The 16,988-nt window shown below is 39.2% G+C and overlaps 1 protein-coding gene across 4 annotated transcripts in view; it reads left to right on the top strand.

Moving 5' to 3' along the window:
* dnah5 (dynein, axonemal, heavy chain 5) overlaps positions 1 to 16,988 on the top strand; it is a 109,119-nt gene that overhangs the window by 4,746 nt on the left and 87,385 nt on the right. For 2 of the 4 annotated variants that reach the window (XM_078251912.1, XM_078251911.1), the window contains exons 1-18: positions 701 to 757; positions 4,505 to 4,639; positions 4,864 to 4,953; positions 5,222 to 5,362; positions 7,484 to 7,702; positions 8,107 to 8,244; positions 9,175 to 9,351; positions 9,485 to 9,598; positions 9,758 to 9,865; positions 10,745 to 10,867; positions 11,070 to 11,285; positions 12,087 to 12,194; positions 12,502 to 12,587; positions 13,200 to 13,407; positions 13,539 to 13,652; positions 13,889 to 14,095; positions 14,340 to 14,420; positions 16,652 to 16,742. In XM_078251912.1, coding sequence (XP_078108038.1) covers positions 701 to 757; positions 4,505 to 4,639; positions 4,864 to 4,953; positions 5,222 to 5,362; positions 7,484 to 7,702; positions 8,107 to 8,244; positions 9,175 to 9,351; positions 9,485 to 9,598; positions 9,758 to 9,865; positions 10,745 to 10,867; positions 11,070 to 11,285; positions 12,087 to 12,194; positions 12,502 to 12,587; positions 13,200 to 13,407; positions 13,539 to 13,652; positions 13,889 to 14,095; positions 14,340 to 14,420; positions 16,652 to 16,742 — 2,413 coding nt within the window. Of the gene's footprint in view, positions 1 to 700; positions 758 to 4,504; positions 4,640 to 4,863; positions 4,954 to 5,204; positions 5,363 to 7,483; positions 7,703 to 8,106; positions 8,245 to 9,174; positions 9,352 to 9,484; positions 9,599 to 9,757; positions 9,866 to 10,744; positions 10,868 to 11,069; positions 11,286 to 11,768; positions 11,796 to 12,086; positions 12,195 to 12,501; positions 12,588 to 13,199; positions 13,408 to 13,538; positions 13,653 to 13,888; positions 14,096 to 14,339; positions 14,421 to 16,651; positions 16,743 to 16,988 lie in introns of those variants that run through there. The other 2 variants (XM_078251909.1, XM_078251910.1) reach the window with 2 other exon arrangements.

Raw genomic sequence — 16,988 nt, 5'->3', positions numbered from 1 at the left:
TAAGGTAAATAGCTATATGTATGATATCCCTTAATTTTTAGTTATGCAGTATTTGCATAGTTTAGTCTATAGTTACTGATCTTGATTGAACATTTAACTACATTAATAAGATCAATGTGACATGAGCTCAACACAGAACCCACCCTTAAGCACTTATTCGCACTAGCTTTCCACTTGCACAGTTGCATTATAGTAATAATTGACAGCTATTTTCCTGCTTGCTACTAGCAGTGACACTTGAGGTGTGGGCTCTTCGTGTGTCTGTGTGTGTTCATGTGTTTCGCATTCCTGCATGTTAGTTTGTGGATGTATAGTGTTTGCATACAGAGCTGTCAGGGTTCCTTTCTTCATGTGTGTCTGTGTGTATTAACCTGCATCTCTAAGTATTTCACAAGCGAGCATATGATGCACCAGTGTGTAATAGTTCACAAACTGCTCTCGTCTGACCGTTTGTTTAAACTGTTCTATCCTGACCACAACTGGCTGTGAAAACTCATACACTATTTACAGGAATGGCCATTAAACATAAAGCAGGCATAGCTTTAGCTCAGCGGGCTGACTGGTCACCACAGACAATTGATAGGGCTACTCACATTGAGGGTGAGAGTCTACAGCTCCCCTGAGTATATGAAAAAGTGAGGTTAGCAGGTTATGTATACTGTATATAGAAGGGTTTGAGTCGGAGAGGCAAGGAGCTGTAATGTCGCAGGTGTTTAGAAAGCAGCTCTGGAAAAAAACTGTTTCTAAGGTCATTCAGGTAAGATATATTATTTAGCACTGCTGCTGTTTTTGTCGTGGTGTCATTTTGAAGGTTCTCTACCATTTTACTTTATCCATCCACAATTCTCATGTGTTATACCAAGCACAGGCGTCATTCATTTAGCACAGTTAAAAGGACAAAACTAGCTGCAAAACTTCATATCTTCAACAACTGTGTAGACCCTGACAATGTGTGTTATTTCTATTCCTCAGAATAAAAATGTGGATCAAAATTGACTAAATCATTTCCCATGTTCATTCGAGGTTTGGCAGGACACTTAAAACATTTTGAATTGCTTTTTTAAAATTATATAAATTATCAGATTATAATTCTGCTAAAATGTCCTGCACAGCTGTTTTCTTTTTAATTCCAAAAGCCACAGTTTGTTTATTATAGGGATTGTCAGTCTCACTGTAGCTTATCTCAGGATGGGGCTTGCTTCTGAAAGCTATTAATGTTGTAGATGTTTTTACATGGGTCTGTCAGTGCTGGCTTCTGTTTCTGTGTTATGGGAATAACTAAATGTGGTTGTGTGTGTGTGTGTGTGTGTGTGTGTGTGTGTGTGCGTGTGCCTGTCTGTCATTGTTGGAGCCTGTTATTGTTGGCTAGTGTATTTTGTGTGTATTGCATTCAGCAGAGACTCCTGCTTGTTTGAATATTCGGCACCACACTGCATTGTGTCTGTATTGTTAGTTTCTGGGCTGAAGACTGAGTTGGCTTTTCACACAATTTGGAATAAAGGCAGAGACAAGGCGTGAAACGGATGGTCGCCCAGCAACTGATGGCTTGCTTTTTTTCTGGTCGACCTGTGATGTGAGTGTTTGTGTGTATATAATGTGTGTGTATCTTTATAGACTTTAACACGGTTTGTGTGATTCATTGTCAGAGTTTTTTTAGTGGAAAGAATGGGTGATATTTAAAAAGAAATGTCTAAAATGCAAAAATACTTTTGGAAGTGTAATTTTTCAGGAGTGGAAATTACATACACCTGCTTAGCATTGCAGGATATTTCTCATTTGGAAAGTCAAATATAAATATCACTGATCTTGAAATGAGATCACCAGTCTAGAAATGAAAATTATGCAGTTAGTGTTGCATAGGTCTTAACGTGTGTGAGCCTTGTGTCCCACATGGTTGGTTACAAAATATCTCTTCTGTTCTTATGTTTAAGATATGCTTTATCAGAGCACTGATACCAATACAAAGTCTGTTTACATCAAGTCATTATTTATTAGTAAAAACAATTCATGCATGAATTGACTGAACTGTGTGCAGTAAAAGTACATTTCAACCCTGCAAGTTTGTTGTGCTTATAGCAACTGTCCATGTTGAAGTGACCTGTGGCTTTCAGCCATTGTTCCTGAGAGAGTTTTGTTAATGCTTGGCAAATATTACCATGATTTTTGAGAAAGTTAATCATTCTGCAGACTTATTTTGTGAGTGATGCAGGTAAAGTGCAGCTAGGCACTATTTGTTGTTTGCCTTGTGTCACTATACAAACTTGAATGCCAATATGAGTATTGTCTGGTCTCTTTTAAAGCTGCTAATAGGCTATTGTGTTGCTGCTCTCTCTAACCAGCTTGTGAGGTTGCTGGTATGCTCCACCTCACTCTGGCTTCACATGACCAAATCCCCAAGCTCTCACTAATAAGAATCAATACCTTGACTCTAAACCACTCTGACTTGTAGTAGAATTGTCCCATCTCTCTTTATACCAAAGGCCATTGCTGTGGTTGAATAGTCTTTTGCTTAGGAAGGTTCCTAACTGAGTGAAATGACCCAGAAGTATCTAAGTGGCAGCCATGATAAGAGCTGGTCGAATTCTCTGAATGCTAAAGAAAGGTGCTTCAATGCTTCCTTCTTCTCTCTTTTAGCATAGGGTACACTGGACCAGTCTTTAAGAAAGGAAAGGAGATAATACCGTCTCACAATTCCTTGTGGCAGCAACATTGATATCCCTATCTTTTATCTTAGCATACATTTAACAATTATTTTCATACAATAATAGTAATTGGGACTAAGTCGATAAATATGAGTGGACAGGATGGTGAGCCCGAGCAACCATTCTCAATGTGAAAACAACCATTTTGTTTCAGTTGTAACTGGTAGCCTATATTTCTTTTTATATACATATTTTACCGGGTTGTCCACGTTATTATAGCCTGCATGAAACAACACGGTAAGAACACACGGGGGTGAACTATCTATCTGCGCTTTTAGTAGTTCATCTTCGGAACATTGTAGTTTCTCCACGGCAGACCCACGTCAATAACATCCACTGTCCCATAATTACATAGCTGAGTGCTGTCATATTTTCTGAGCACCGCAGTTGTCTTTTCCTAAGTCTCCTTCACATCTTTCCTTGACCTCATGACGTTTTCCATTGAGGTCAAGGAAAAGTGTTTTGGAAAAGACAATTTTTTGACAATTCGACTGCAGTCCAGGCCTCCTGCCTCTTGCTCTCCTTCCCTCTCCTCATGTCCTTACCTGTTACAATATCCTGTAACATTCTTTCCTAACTTTCTTCCTCCCTCTATTTCCTCTTCCTTTCATTTCTCCTATCTTTCAGTTTTCCTACCCTTCTTGCCTTCATTTTTTCAATTTCTTTTTCGCTGTGCAGAACTACAGATTCTATACTTCAATCTCTCTCCCTTTTTCTTTTTTTAAAATTCTGTCAGTTTCATCCTATTCCTTAGCTCTTTACATCCCTTGTATCTGTTTTTGACCACCTATTCAGCTCTTTCTTACTCTGTTACTTCATGTCTGTCATCCTTACCATCATTCCTCTATACGTCCCTTTTAAGGCTTTATTCAGGGTTCTATCTGATCTATCCCTCAAAAACTGTCACATCTATTCTCTCCAATCATGTTCTTGGTACAATCCATGGGGACTCACCCAGGGTGCTTGCATGTGTGTGTGTGTATATATATATATATATATATATATATATATATATATATATATATATATATATATATATATATATATAAATGTGCACGTAAAAATAAAAGGAAGAGAGAGGGGAGGTAGGAAGAACATGATGAAAGAATAACTTGATCAGTTAATGTCATTCTCAATGTTGAAGTTGAACCCAGTTTGTCTAAACAGATTACTATATAGAGTGTTCTATTTTTGGCATTGCCAGTCTCAGTGGGATGTTTCCTGCTTTGTTGTAGAAGAGGGCCTTTTAATAGATGATCTGACCACGGTGACGTCAATGCAAAAAGTATTTTAAGCCAGAAAGAACTGTTCCTGTCACCCACTGTTTAAAACCAAACAGAAGGTAGGGTAAATGAGAGAATTTAAATGCACCCTGCAGCTGGCACACCACGCAACACCAGGTTTCATGTCATTTATTAGCTGACCTTGTTCATGTGTTACTGAGCAGCGTAACCTGGCAACTCATTGTGGTTGGTGTTACTGTCCCAGCATCCTAAATACAAGCCATGGCCTGTTGTAAACTGGCTGTGTTGTTTGTCCTTCCATTCAAAGAAACCTGCATTTTGCAGACTTTGGATGGGTGCTAAGGAGAGAAATGGAAGCACTTCTCAAAGGTTGAAGGATGAACATTGAGATTAACATTGGGAAATATTGAAGGAATACTGACTGTTTTGGACATTTTCTGTTATTCTGGCGTGGAGCTACACACAAAGTACAGATGGATACTATACATTGACAGTATACTGAGGATTATCATGTAACTGTTTTAAAATATTAATTTAAATTGGTTGGGTTTTGTTTAGCAAAAACTGAAAGAGGAACGTGAAGCTAAGCGGGCCCAGCTGGATGGAAGACATGACTACATCCTCAGCATTGTGGCTTCATGCCTGGGACTGGAGAAATCGGATGTGGAAGATGCCACACTGGAGGGCAATCAGGTATCCTGTGTATTTACACAGACATTGTTTTGCATGTAGAATACCACAATAGCCCTGAAACTAAAAAGAAGTTTAAAGTTTAAAAAAAGTGTGGCAGTATTTGCAAGACATTATGATTTCTTATTTTGTGCATCTACAGTAAGCGCTCAAACAGCAACACAACGTGTCTCAGTTTGGGAGAGTGTCTGATTTGCTGAAATGTTTTTTTTCCCTGTTTTTCTCAGATTGATCGCATGGAGCAATTCTTTGTGGCTGAGGGTCTTCCACACCTCATGTTCTACTATCAGAACACTGAGCCAATTGAAGCAGGTAATGTGAAAATCCCACCATGTAAAAAATAAATGAAATTTGTGGACTATATCTAATTGTTGGCAACACCTCAAATTGAGGTGTCCCTGTTTTAATCAATCTATGTGGGCAACAGCAATCACAGCAGTATTGTTTGCAGGTCTCCAAAATCATATTTCAATTAAAATGCAAATTCCCCAATATCAGGATTATAATAGGAAATCAAGCTAGTTGTGATGATCCCTTGTGTTGTTTCCATGTTTCCATGTTTCTGCAGCCTCTGCGCCTTCCCAGCTTGTTGCCCAGCAGCCTGGTCGCAGCAAGACGTCTAAAGTGTTTGTGACAGACGGGAGGGATGTAGCACTGACCGGAGTGTGTGTCTTTTTCACCAGAGCCAACACTTCCAAGATAATCACCTCTGAGAACATACACAGAGTGAGTCACTTTGTACTGTTTTGGAAATGGAAGCATGTAGGGTGAAGATGTTTTTTTTTTTTTACTGTAGGGGCCTTCTGTTCTGTGGTTCACTTGAATGACAAATCCAAACAGACCGATTCCGATGTAACAGAAGATGAAAGTTTCTAAAGACAAAAGAACATTTGATTTTGCTTGGCAGTGATGTTCTGTGGCCAGAGATGTTCACAAGTCATTTTTTGGAAGTCCAAGTCAAGTCTCAAATCTTTGAGCGCGAGTCCAAGTCAAGTCTCAAGTCTTTGAGGGGCAAGTCCAAGTCAAGTCTCAAGTCTCTGGCCATCTGATCTGTCCCTAACACTGTATTGTTAAATCTTATGAATTCAAAGCATGTCCTGTAGCTACCATCCATACAGTACAGTATCAAAATCAGTTGTAGGATAACTTTATGGGGTCTACTCAACACATCCCTCTAGCCCTCGGACCTGGTGAAATATTAAGTCTGTCACATCATATGGATACAACTATAAAGATACAATTTGCCTGTTCCCAGCATTAGCAAAACACTTTGCGATGGTTAGCTTGTTACCTGTGACGATATATGCTAAATGTAACGTCTCTTTCACTCAAAAAAGTGTCTAATGTCGAAGTGGAAATCAAGAGAATAGTGGCAGTGCCACACCAGTTACAGAACAACATGCATCTCAGTGTCAGTCCAAATTACGCACAATAAGCAGTTTGAACTCACTGATGTAATGCCATTTATTTTCTAAATGTTAGTACGCTTAGTGAAACTGAGTCCAGCGCGAGGGAGACCCGACTCAGCGGAGGAGAGGTTAGTGAGGCCAGCGTCTCCACGGCAGGTGACAGTGCGCACGGATCTGCTGCGCCACGTATGGATGAAATAATGAAATAGTAAATAGGACTACAGTAACAGAAACATGTGCAGAATTAAGACAGTCAAGACGGCCCAGTGTTTGGTGGACTGGGTACACCTTGTTCACTTAATAGCCTATAAATCATCCACGGGATCAATTACGCATCACATGAGTTTGCCCCCCCGACACAGCGTTTGTTCCTGGGGAGATGGATCCGTGCGTCCCGCCTCCTGTGCGCCATCGATGTCTTAGCCTCAGCAACCACTAACTATAAAGATACAATTTGCCTGTTCCCAGCATTAGCACAACACGATGGTTAGCTTGTTACCTGTGACGATATATGCTAAATTTAACATCTCCTTCACATTAGCAAGTGACTGACCTATCTGGGTGCGTTTTGAGATGCCTGATGAAGTTCGACGTTGTTGATCCGGCATCATTTATCTTGGTGCCACACACCTTGCATTTAGCTGTTTCCTTACTGCCACTGTTTACCAAGTTATTGAAAGCAAAACTAATGACAAAAGGCACAACTCCGGGAGGACTTGGTGTCGCCATCGTCAATGCATTTTTTTGTGACGCACATAAGGCATAGCGCATGTTACATTGCACATTATGGCAAAGGGCAGGGGACATGCAGCTGAGCTCGTCATACGTTATCCCCAACGTATATGCGGCAATAAAAGAAAATAGAAATACATGAATAAATTTAGATTTAAAAAGCAATAATTGCATGAAAACAGGTTGTTGACGAGTCTCGAAGCTCGAGTCCAACTCAAGTCTGAAGTCTTTTGGGTCGAGTCACAAGTCAAGTCTGAAGTCAGCTGTTTGTGCGAATTAAGTGTGACTCGAATCCGAGTCTCAGACTCGAGTCCCCATCTCTGGTACAGGCCCCACTATGTGAGTGTACTATTGGCCATGCAAGAGGGCAGTGTAAAAATATTACTGTATTTATAAAAAAATATTTAAATAAAATAACATAACATAATAGATACATAAGCAGATAAAAATAGTATAGTAATAGTTGCAGTGAGAAATTTAATGATCAGGTATTGTGGTTGGGCGTCAACTCACCTTTTGCAAGGTTTTACAAATTGTACGTTACTGCACCAACACTGGGACATGAAGTGGGGTGTATCCCTTTGTGAGGTACCACACTCATGCTATCACAGAAGCAGGGTTACGGTCTGCATTATCCTAATTCAGTAAAATGTTGCATTTTCTTGCAATGATGTTTGGACATTTGTGTACTTTTGTCTCTTTCTAGGATGTACATTTTAATATGTTGGACACAACAGAGGTGGGTCTGTTAAAAAGTGTGGAGCAGTTGCTCTCTGAGATCTTCATCCCCACACTGAATAAGATGAACCACGGCTGGGGGGAGCTGGCCAGTCCCCAGGCCCAGGCTGTCAAACAGGACTTCATATCATCATTGGAAAGCTTTGTGTCTGTTTTGGCTGGAGCACAGGAGAGCCTGCAAGAAAAGGTAAGAAACAGACTCTGTTACACAACAAGGATACATTTGATTGTTAATGTGTAAGTTGAATTCAGAACAGCTATAAAATTTATATATAAAAAAAACCATTTAAGAAACACCTGTGACTTCAATCGACAGCTAATTTAAATATGTGTGCACTAACCAGATATCACAGCCATGCCAGTACTTGGGAACCTAAATGTTGTTTAGCAAAAACACTATTCTGTGTTTATGTATTATTCTATACATAATTATTTGGATTGATATGGACAAATAAAGGCTGTTTGAACACAGTCTCTTCTTTTAAATACATTTTATGGAGAAACTTGAGTGTACACACACAGGCACATCCACCAACAAAATAAATTCTAGACACCACAGCAAAAATAAACCATGTCATGGCTCGTCTCCAGGTTACCCTAAAAGAGTGTGACACATTTGACCTGCGGGTGCTGAAAGGCCCATCAGACTACATGGCAGCAGCCAACAGCACAGAGACCACAGAAAAGATAGAGGCCTGCATGAAAGTCTGGATCAAACAGATAGAACAGGTGAGACGTGTTAGGTACAGGTAAGACGTCATCCTCAAAGTTATCACATCAATTATTCATCCTTGAACTTGCTGTAATGTTGTACTCCTCTTATGTTTTGTAGAGTAGCCTTTGGCCAGATTTTGAAAGATAATTTATTCTGAGATCCAAGTTTTCTTGAAATGTCTTTAAATGTGCTTTGTATTACATCAAGCAGAAAAGGCTATGTGTAAGACAAATACTTCCCTATATATGTGCCTGGAGCAACAAATGCTTAAAATGCATGTTCATCCTAAAAAGCAGCAAACTATCTGGCACAGAGATTCAAAGTACATTTTTTTTTATCATACTTTATTTAGAAGTATGGCTGAATGAAGTATTTTATAATTTAATAATTTATAATTTATACTGTTTATTGATCCCCAGTGGGAAAATACAATTTACACTCTGTTTTGTTAGAAATCACTACACACAGGCCTGAAATACACACACACACATGCTCAGGACCTATTCATGCACAAATGGAGAGATGTCACAGTGAGTGGGCTGCCAGTGCTGGACCAGCACCCTGAGCGGTTGGGGGGGGGGGTACGGTGCCTTGCTCAAGAGCACCTGGTAGTGCCCAGGAGGTGAACTGGCATCTCTTCAGCTACCAATCCACACTCTGTACTTTGGTCCGTACTGGGACTTGAACCAAAGTACAGAGTGTGGATTGGTAGCTGGAGAGCTTTTTTGACAGCACACGCTATTCAAGAATGTTGTGTTTTCAATTGTATCTTATTTTTATGTTGACTTAATGATCCAAATTAATTCAAGGTCCGTTTTTGATGGATGCAAAACTACCACAATAAAATGGCCAAATAGAATATGTGGAATTTGGGGAAAGCAAAGGTTAAGTTGCAGAAATTATGCTTAAACAGTGAGTAGATATACAGTACATATGTTCTCCAGGTTCTAGCTGAGAGCGACCAGCTGAGAAAGGAGGCTGATGACCTTGGCCCTCGGGCTGAGCTGGACCACTGGAAGAAACGAATGTCCCGCTTCAACTACCTTCTGGACCAACTTAAGAGCCCTGATGTCAAGGCTGTACTGGGTGTGCTCTTGATGGCTAAATCTAAACTCATAAAGGTCAGACATTACTGTCACTCACTGCTAGGTTTTAGTGACTATATGTACCAGATATACAAATGCTACTTCATATGACACTTAGCACATTCTGCCAACATTGCAATTTAATAAAAACAAGGGTTTGTTTATATAGTCGTGGCGGGAACTGGACACCAGGATCACTGATGCAGCCAACGAGGCCAAGGACAATGTCAAGTACCTCTACAGCTTGGAGAAGTTTTGTGACCCTCTGTACAACAGTGATCCTGTAAGAAAAACAAACAAACTTGAATCTCTTTAATCTCACTGTATCCATGTTGAAATGCCCTTAAGTTGTGGAAATGACATGTTACACAAATACTGTCCATGTGTGCAAGTAATTAAGTTGTACAAAAACTCACAAGCTATACATTTTGTTTCACCCCAGGTATCGATGGTGGATGCAATCCCAGGTCTGATCAATGCTATCAGGATGATTCACAGTATTTCTCGCTACTACAACACATCAGAAAAGATCACATCACTTTTTGTCAAGGTAGGGGTGGCTACAATGCAACAATGATGAAGTGGATCCCATTGAAGTAACAATGGGATTCAGCAAAGCTGGCTGCCTAGTGCCTACAGTCTGGATATTGTCTTCATTTCATCCCCGAGATCGGTATCATTTTCACGTTTTTATGGATAAATAAAACAAACGCTACAAAGGGCATTGCTACATTAAAGTGCTCATATTATGCTTTTTTTCTTTATTGTGTTATATATCTTTTTGTGCATGTTATAAGTTTACAAAGTTAAAAAGCCCAAAGTCCACCCGAAAGGGACTTACCATCTTCCAGAGAAAACACTGTTCACAAACTGCTCCAAACAGCTCTATTGTAGTCCAGCCTTTACTTCCGTGACGAACGTGCGTCACTTTGTAACACGTCATAATGCTTGCCTAGCTGCGGCAGTGTGGCACACCCTCATACTCTGCTTCTGACTGGCTTGTAATGCTGACCTAGGTACTGCGCATGTCCGACTCCCAACAAAGATTGAACAGAAGTGCGATGTCTCACTCTGTAGCTAAAACAGAGAGCTCAACACACAGGGTGAAAAGAATTAGCTGCAGCAATGTGCAGTACAACAAAAATATGGTGTTGTTTTAAAATTAAACCATGTAAACCTATTCTTATATAACCTCTAAATACAGTAATGAACCTGAAAATGAGCATAATATGAGCACTTTAACCCAGAGTGAAAAACAAGCATTATGAACAAAAAGGATTTGTAAAATTAACATTTCTAACATCCCAGAGCACAAATTACTGGCTCAATTTCTGAAAGATTAGATGTGAACATAATATAAATGTCAGAATGTTTCATGGAATAATTCAAATGCATATCTTCATTTCACTATACCCATCAATACCTCCAGGTGACAAACCAGATGATCACAGCCTGCAAGGCCTACATCACAAATAATGGCTCTTATTCAATATGGGACCAGCCTCAGCAAGTTGTAGCTGACAAAATCAAAGCTGCCATTCACCTAAACCAGGTAATGGTTATTGGTAAAATATGGCATCTATAATGTCAATCATTTATCTCTCCTAGTTTTTCTGTGTTTACATTCTCATCAAATGTGGTCTTTGCAGCACAGTTGAGCTGTATATATATATATATATAACACACATAAACAACTGTTGCCACCTTGATATGATGGATGGGTGAAAATTAAAGTGACCAACTGTGTGTTCCAGGAGTATCAGAGGTATTTCCATAAAACCAAGGAGAAGCTGGAACTGACTCCCTCAGAGAGACAGTTTGACTTCAGTGAGATGTACATTTTTGGGAAGTTTGACACGTTCCAGCGACGACTCAACAAGATCCTAGAAATGTTCAGCACCATTGTCACCTACTCTGCCCTGCAAGACTCTAAGATAGAAGGACTGGAGACCATGGGCACCAGGTTTCAAGTGGGTATATTGTTAGATCAGATTGTTGTCAAGACATTTGTAATAACACAGAGACACGTTCCTTTAACTGATCAAATCTAGCCAGTTGAACCTGTGTTTCTTCTGCCATTCATTGATTTTGGAAATGTGTCAGTGCATGGCAAATGTAAATCAGATGATTATGCAGAAATATGTCAAAGAAGCATTTTTATAAGCAGAGAAATTCAAGACATTAATTGTAATGGCAGTCCAGCTCAGGAGACCACAGTATGGGTCCAAAGGTGAGTTTGATTTTTGTTCATAAAGAGCTTCAGACTGTACATTAGCTTGACCTTGCCACATTACTGTCTTTTTGCTTGGTTTCTTGTTGTGGGAAACAGTATGACATTATAACACTTGAATGTCATGAATTGCATCATGCTGTCTAATTATTGTTTAGCTGTTTTCCCTTGAGAGTATATTGATGTGAGCTGTCTGTTTGTTTCTGCTTCCTTGAATGCATAGACTGCAGACATGCAGGGAAAATGGGAGGTAATGTCTTAACGCAGTCGTCAACTTTTAGTAGGCTAATGCATGGCCCATTTTCATAGTTGACAGCATGCAGTGGTAAAATTCATAGACATGACATGTTACCACTGTACATATCACTTAACAACAATATGACTAACTGCATGGAACATGAACAGAGAACCAACTCCAAAATGTGCAATTTACTAGTCAATGTTTTGCAAGTTGTCCAGTTTATTAGAATATTTGATGAGTGAATGTATAGAAATATAACTTGTACATATGTGTGTGCATGCATGTTTGTGTGTGGCATAGGCTATTGTGCTGAACATGAAGAAGAAACATTACAGTTTCCTAGACCAAAGGAGAACTGACTTTGATGTTGACTATGAAGAATTCTGCAAAAGCACCTCTGAGCTTCATGTAAGTTTACTATTCCAGACACAAATAATTAGTTTGTTTCCTCTACAGTGTAGAGTATGATTAATGGGCCTTCACTTTTCAGTTATTATGGCTGATTAGGCTTCTGCTCAGGTTAAAGTTGGATGGAGCAATGTACATCTGTACATACCCACACTGTGCTCAGAAAAGGTTTCATTAGGCAATAAGTGAAAACACCTGTGACTTATGTTGTTACACATGACCCCGGATGGATTTGTATTTAAAAATGTCCCCTTCGACTGTCTCCTTTGTAATTATTATTTGTTTATATATTACTTTGTTATTCCAGAATCAGCTGAAGAGTTTCATGGACAGCACCTTTGAAAAAATTCAAAATACAGAGAGAGCTCTAAATGTGCTGAAGAAATTTGAAAGGTAACCCTTTTTCTTTATTTTAACACTTGCTATCATCCAATGCATGTTCATCTAAACAAGTATTTCTCAGTCTGGTGCTCAGCACAGAAAACTACTAATGTTCTATCCTACCAGCTCATTAGTACTAGTTAATTGCATTTACATGGCTTCACAGGTTTAAACAAGTACCTAATCAAATGGCTGAAATGAAAGAAAAAAACAGCAGCACTCTGAATGGACCTTTGTCACTGTGGATATTTCATCTCATTAAACACAGGTGTAACTAATAACATAATCACTGCATTCCAAAGGTTCTCCAGTTTAAGGGTCCTTTTGGTGCTGACTGGCTCATTGACATGATTTACTGGCACATCTAAAAAAAATTGTCCCAATGTTGTGTTATTATTAACACCTGGGTATCTGCTGCTACGAAGTCAAAATGTCATGAGATGACAAAGGTATTTCCGACGGAGTGTAATAGACCTTGACTTAAAAGAAGAGGAAGATGTAATTGCTGGAATACCCTATTACACCTACCCTATTGTTTATGCTACTCTCATCTTATTTATTTCATTCTTCCAATATTGTTGTTTATTTTTGAATTTCTTTTATTTTTGGACTCACTAAAAACAGACTGGGCATCCCAGATCTTGGCATTGATGAGAAGTATCAGCGAATTCTGCAGAACTATGGCCGGGACATTGAAATGGTCTCTCGTATCTACATGAAGCAGAAACTAGACCCCACCATTGGCCGGGACTTGCCCCCAGTGGCGGGCCGTATACTGTGGGCTCGGCAGCTGTCCAGCAGGATCCAGGGTCCCATGGATCTCTTTCAACAGGTAATATTGAATGTCTGCCTCTATACAATGACATTTGGCTGGGCCTAGGTTTTGTTTGTTGTTGATTTACAGTAGAATTGTCAGTGCACTTTTCTTCTGAAGTTATACAGTACCATTCGATCCCTGTGTAGCATCCTGGTGTTCTTTCCACACCAGAGGCCAAGAGGATCATCAGGGACTTTAACAGGCTAGCAAGGGTCCTGTTGGAGTATGAAATACTATACCATCACAGCTGGATGCAAAAGGTAAAGGGATGATGCACATAAAATATGGATATTTATAGTCCAATGATCCTATACAGCATGCACATACACGTGAGTGTGTTTTCTCCCCTCTTATCCACACTCAATGCCTTTGGTCTCTCACCAATTTTCCTTTCTTTTTACTCTTTTTCTCTGCTTCATTATCTCTCTTTCTTTTATCTCTCCTTTCTCACAACCCTCCCTAAACAACCCAACCCACCTCGATACCTCCTGCCCAGATGGAGGATGCCCGGGTGGGCCTGCAGGCCTCTCTGCTGGTCAGGTCTCCACAGACAGGGGAGCTGTTTGTGAACTTTGACCCTGAGATTCTGACCCAGATCAGGGAGGCAAACTGCATGACAAGGATGAATTTGGAGATCCCACCATTCGCTGCTTTGTTGCAGCAGAAACAGGACACCCTGAAAAACAACTACAATAAATTACAGGTGGATAGTAAATACAGTTGTACACATCTGCAAATACATACAATTTAAAGAAGCAATATGAGGAGCCAAAGTTAAATGTGCATTTATGAAAAAGTATGAAAGATGGTATTCCTTGTCATAATTATATTAGAAAGCCACACGTAATATAAAGGCACATACATTATATAAAGGTAAGACATTCCAATTGTAGCCTACTTACAGCATTCTCCACTGACTAAATCAGTTCAATATTTTCCCCTTCCAGTTAATGTTGAGTGAGAACACCAGAGTCCGGACCAAGATTCAGAGTGCTTTTGAACAGCTGGCCATGCCGCATGTAGCTAAGGTAAGATATGGTTATGATATAACCCAATTTGCATTTTAAACCTATAACCCATATCCTGCATGCTATTTGTTTATTGGATAGTGGTTCATACAATATATTATTATATTCACACATCTATGATTAATATATAATTCTAATTAAAAGTAACTACCCAAGATCTAACTTGTAATTAATGATAAAATATGAAATTATTTCACAATTTATTGGCTTATAACCTATTTTTGCTCTCTTTATTAATGAGTAGGCTGTATCTAGGCCTATTCAATGTCTAATAATTATATCATTGTATTAAGTACAGAGCATTAAAGGGCTCTAATTTAAAACTACAGTCACAATGATTTATAGTGAGTATAGAGATTTAATCCGCTACAGAAGCTTATGTCATTTTTAATTAGCCTATTACATGTCATATGCTATTCACAAATTTTAATTCAGTTTGGAGCACAGGTGTGTGTAGCCAACCCCTCCTGTCCAGGTGTTCCCAATTTCTGTTTGGTTAATTAATTAAGGCCCCTATGTTCAGTGGCCCTGAAGTGCAAATCACAACAGCAAATAGAAAAACGCAACAGCAAATCATAAAACACAACGGCAAATAGGAAAACACAACAGCAAATAGGAAAGCACGACCGCAAATATGAAAACACAACGGCAAATATGAAAACACGACAGCAAATATGAAAACACGACAGCAAACATGAAAACACAACAGCAAATAGGAAAACACTACAGCAAATACGAAAACAAAACGGCATTAACTTCTATCGGAAAAGGTAGGGCCTATCTAGCAGAGGACGGAGCCTCCTGAAAGTAGGTGCTTTTCCATGTTTTTCACCTCTCCTTCCTGTTAAAAGACAGACAGTCCGTCTGTCCAATCAGGAGGGTCCATCCTCTACTAGATAGGCCCTACCTTTTCCGGTAGAAGTTAATGCCGTTGTGTTTTCATATTTGCTGTTGTGTTTTTCTATTTGCCGTTGTGTTTTATGATTTGCTGTTGCGTTTTTCTATTTGCTGTTGTGATTTGCACTTCAGGGCCACCGTACCTATGGACCTCAAGTACTTACACAATCAATTCTCCACACTTTCTGAGTGTAATTGCAATATGGAAACATTTGCCGTTAGCCTAATGACAGCCATAACGTGTGTAAGAAGAAGAAGAAAACAACAACATGAACAACACGAAAGAGACCAAGTTAATTTACTGCATTAACGTTGGGTACAGGTGAACTTTCTAGCTAGGCTGTAGACTGCCTTTGTATTAACAACTAAACTCATGGATAGGCTGACATAGGGCATTGTGTTACCTATAGCCTGTTATTTATTTTTTACTGGAAAGAAACAGACCATTCAGAAGGGTCAGGGAATCATTGGATAATGCATTATTCATTTGTAATTAGAAAACGAAAAAACGGGCCGATGTTTTGTTTTAGCAACAATAACTGTATGCTAGAACGGCTCGCGCCTAACTACTATCCACCAAATGAATCCCGTTTGCACAGTATTCCCGTCCAAATAATAACGCGACTTTGTTGGTGGTAGTATGCTACCGGTGAAAAAAGTCTGAGACTAGTATGTAAAAGTAAAGCTGTTTTACCCCCCTGCAACTGGTGATGTAAGTTAATAGCTTTAAAGCTATTAACTTACACCACCTGTGTTATCACTTCATGATAATTCATACCTTTAGTATAAAGTCTTTATACTAAAGGTATGAATTATCATGAATTCATGCATGACTGAATTAATGCATGAAAAAGCATGACTTCATTCATGAACTATCAGTAAGGATTAATAGTATCTCATGCATGACTTAATGCAGGAACAATACGTTAATTTATGCATCAAAGGTATTTCAATCATCATGATTATTATGTGCGCCACAACTAAAATGAACAACTGTTGGAGAGAATGATGAGGTTTTGGCATTGCTTTTAAAAAAAATACAGGATGCAAAAGAAAAATAAATGTTTTTTACTTTTCTCTGTTTGTTTTTTTTCCCCTAGTGAAATTGTACCTCCTCAGGCTTGTTAAAATACTTTATTAAACAGCTTTGGTGGAGCTGCTTTTGTCTTCTTGGGACCCAAGTAGAAATATAAGGGGTAGCTTACATGATTATAAAGGAATAAACAAGACCTTTTTTTTTTAATTTAACATTTGACGAGTGAATTTATGACAAAATGAGACTGACACATCCGCTACTGTACGAAGTGCATCATCATACATCACTGACTTGACAGGTGGATGAGGCTATACAACCAGGTTTGACCTCCATCAACTGGACATCTCTGAACATAGACAAGTACCTTGGCCGCATCGACAAGGCTTTGGGTAAGCAACAAATCCAGCAAGATCAATGACTCACATGCTGACACATAAGACATCCTGCAACTCGCTACTGGCAGCATCTGAAAAGATTTTTATTGATTCCTATTGTATCGCTGTTGGTGTGTGTGTTCTCATAAGTAACCTTCACATTCAGTATGCTGTCTCTCTCTATACGCCACATTTTCTCTTTATCCTTTTATCTGCCTCCTCTTTCACCACTTGCTTACCTTCTTCCAATGCATGACAACT

This window comes from Sander vitreus, chromosome 6 (assembly GCF_031162955.1).
Source record: "Sander vitreus isolate 19-12246 chromosome 6, sanVit1, whole genome shotgun sequence".
Lineage (NCBI taxonomy): Eukaryota > Metazoa > Chordata > Actinopteri > Perciformes > Percidae > Sander > Sander vitreus.
This window is presented reverse-complemented; position numbering and strand designations above follow the sequence as displayed.